This window comes from Pteropus vampyrus, unplaced genomic scaffold, assembly GCF_000151845.1.
Source record: "Pteropus vampyrus isolate Shadow unplaced genomic scaffold, Pvam_2.0 Scaffold20, whole genome shotgun sequence".
Lineage (NCBI taxonomy): Eukaryota > Metazoa > Chordata > Mammalia > Chiroptera > Pteropodidae > Pteropus > Pteropus vampyrus.
The window spans coordinates 4259435-4262733 of record NW_011888801.1 but is presented as its reverse complement, the minus strand read 5'-3'; the positions used below and the strand labels follow the sequence as shown (position 1 = coordinate 4262733).

Genomic DNA, 3299 nt, shown 5'->3' with positions numbered 1-3299 from the left:
AGCCACAAGATGGCAGTGCTTCCTCAGCAAACACCAGAGAAACATCTTGGGGACAAGGCTGGAAGTTTGACCCACATCTCTTCATAAACAACAAATTCAGATCCATTGATTTCTCTCCACTTTCCTCTTACAAAAGCCTCCTCTGATTCTCTTTCCCCTTACAAAAGCCACTTCTGATTCTCTTGCCTGATGACTTATCAAGTTATTTTGTATCTCAAAAAATGTTAATTCTTTTAAATTAATGACTCTTTGAAAGCCTTATATTATGAAGTCAAGCCGTTTTCACCTCCCAAAGGCAGACTTTTTTCTTTTGGGGAGCACAGCTATTGTTGGAAGCCAGTTTCACATAAACACAAACTGTCACAACTGGAAGAAGCCCCCTCTAAACCTGAAGCTTTGAGTAAAAGTGCCTGCCCTTCTCTTGCTGAGCCTCTGTGTGCATAGGGGCGGAAGCGTGCATTCTGTTACCTGCCATTGGGAGGGATGTCATTAACACCCAGGGGAGCGCAGCCCAGAGGGAGGCTCAGGCTTCTCATTCAGCCACTAGATCTGACAGTTCCCCATCCATCTCTTTATGCTGATGGGATTCTTGACTGAAATCACCCTTAGGTAATCACCCTAACTCTGCCAAGCGCCAAGATCACCGATAGGGAGGGGTTAGTCATTTTCAGTAGGCCAGTGACCGCACTTTCCTCCCGTGTGAAGTATCTTCTCCTTCCCAGGGAACCTCCATGAAAACGGCATGTTGAGGGCAAGCGCTGATGTGTGACAGAGGCCAGGTCCAGGAAACTTTCTGCAGAGGCATAGTTGGAGGCCAGGGAGCATGGGGACCTGCCCTCCGCACCGGCCATGCTGATGGATTACAGGCACCCGGTGTATTGTGGGCCTGGGTTCTGGGGTAGACCTAGAGATCCAGCTCCCATCTCTTCCTCTCCCCTGAGAGTATCTAAAGTATCTCTGTTGCCTGCTTCACAGCTTTGTTGGCAGATCAAATACGGTGGGAGGACTGAAAGTGTTTTTTAAAATTTAAAGCAGAGATGGGTAAACTACAGCCCTGGTGCCAAAGGTTTCCAAATTTGACCATGCTGCCTTAGTTTAAGTCTTGCCTCTGGCTGATTTCACCTACAAGTGCAGAGTCAGTTGTCCCTACAGAGATAAGAAGGTGTATGGCCCTCAAAGCTGAAAATATTTACTATCTAGCCCTTAACAGGAAAAGCTTGCTATCCTTTGGTCTAAAGGGTTGTGTGAAAGCAAATTGTTCTCATGAGCTCACTTACTGTGCTCCCAGGGAAATTCCTACAGTCTGCAGGGTAGAGCCAGTGTTGACATTCTGCAAAGCAGGGAGGCGGAGTCAGACTCCAAGAGATGCTGATGGGGGTCTGGGGTAGGAGCCGAAGGAGGGAGGGCTACCGGGCATCGCCTTGGTCAGAGGATGAAAGGTGGGGCCCTCTGTCGGTGGGGCGTCTAGACTTTCTTTGGGAGCATGTAAGTTGGGCCTTCTGAGACTGAGCAGGAACTCACTGAGAAGGTCAGGGCAGGGCTCTCGGCCTCTTTCCTTGAAGGGAATGCCATAAAACGTGGCCATGGCAATGCCCAAAAATTCTTCACATGTTCAACAATGAGAAGGAAAATGGACTAGGGATATTTACCTCCATTCCTTTCCCTCTCTGCCTCAGTCACCTAGGAAGTCATGGCTATGTTACTCCCCTTTTACCTTCTCTATTAGCTGCTCAGCCCTCGCTTACAGAACTCAGCCCAGAGCAGCAAAGACCTCCGGAAGCATCCTGCTGGAGCTTTGTGTTCCTGGTTTATTATAGACACACACACACACACACACACACACACACACACACACACACACACACACACATTCATACAGTATAACATTTTCCTTTTCTCCCCTGCCTTGCTTTAGGTGGAGAATTCAGGGGACCCATGGGAAAATTTCCAAAACAACCAGGCTCTTACATACTGGGAATGTGTCTATTTACTCATGGTCACCATGTCCACTGTTGGCTATGGGGACGTGTATGCAAAAACCACGCTTGGGCGTCTCTTCATGGTCTTCTTCATCCTCGGGGGACTGGTAAAAACTCTTTATTACAATGTTGATTTTTATGGTCATTAATATTTTCTATTATCCATTTCTTTAAAGGTTTGTATTTTGATACTGTGTTTCTGCATTAGAAGCAAGCTATTGCCTTAGTGTTACAGTCAGGCTAAGTAAACCCAGGTGTTTACTGTATATTTCTGTATATTTCTTTGTTGTATTATACTTGTTTCCCAGAGACCCAGGCATATTGTCCTTGTCAGGGACAGCCATTTAGCCAGGAGCAAACCTAATTAATTGTCTTAAGAAAGTGATTCTCACTTATTAAGTGAGAGTGTCTGTCCCATAGTCGTGTAATTCAGCATCTGATATTCTATAAGGACAGCTGCTGTCACCTGAGCCTGGTAGATGCTGTAGATACTCTATATACAGTTTGCGGTTTCAAGAGCTCCCCCGCCCCTTCGCAGTCCTCCCCAAACTTCCAACAAACACTGTGGCTGGGGCCTACCCTAAAGAGTAGGGTCCCCAAATCAGAGGATGGAGAGCCTGCTGGCCTCGTCCAGGTGGCCATTACCACGTGAGCTGTGTATTGGTTTTATAAACAGCCAACAGACTCCATTATGGATGACACCTGGGGTATTTTTTCTCCTCCTTTGTAATTCAGAAAGTTTCTCGATTTGCTTTTCTGGTCTGTGCCGATTATAATGGTCGGTTATGATGTAATTTTCAATGAGGACTTGGGGTAACGAATTGGCGGTTGCTGCATTTTTGTCTTTCAAAGTAGCTCACTTTAAGTTTAGGTTTTTGCTGTGCATGAGGTAAGCGATTAAAATCCTACTTCACACACAGCTTTCACATATGTACACCACACACGCATTTACGTTATGCATATACGTCTCTCTGTTTTCTATGCATACGACATATACATTTTAAAAAATGTATATAAATGTATGTGTGCGTGAGTACGTTAAGGCAGGTGCTTCCGCAGCACCTGTGAGGTCTCCGCAGGTAACGGGACCCATTGATCCAGCCACAAGCACAGTGTTTGTTGGACAAAACATGGCAGATATGTGTTTCTCCTTGCTCTACTTTCCTCCCACGTGATTTTCTAAATTTACCTCATGTGCTTTTTAGTGATTTTTTTAAATGGAAAAGTTTATATTTTTTAAAACATGGTGTTTATTGTCTTTAGTCACTCATACAGGCATTGATTCTCTTTTAAATTTTAACTAGAAAGAAAGGTCTTCTC

The 3299-nt window shown here is 45.2% G+C and overlaps 1 protein-coding gene across 8 annotated transcripts in view; it reads left to right on the top strand.

The window, feature by feature from the left end:
- KCNMA1 (potassium calcium-activated channel subfamily M alpha 1) overlaps positions 1-3299 on the top strand; it is a 709157-nt gene that overhangs the window by 481571 nt on the left and 224287 nt on the right. For all 8 annotated transcript variants that reach the window (XM_023527946.1, XM_023527936.1, XM_011355314.2 and 5 more), the window contains exon 7: positions 1916-2086. In XM_023527946.1, coding sequence (XP_023383714.1) covers positions 1916-2086 — 171 coding nt within the window. The remainder of the gene's footprint in view (positions 1-1915; positions 2087-3299) is intronic.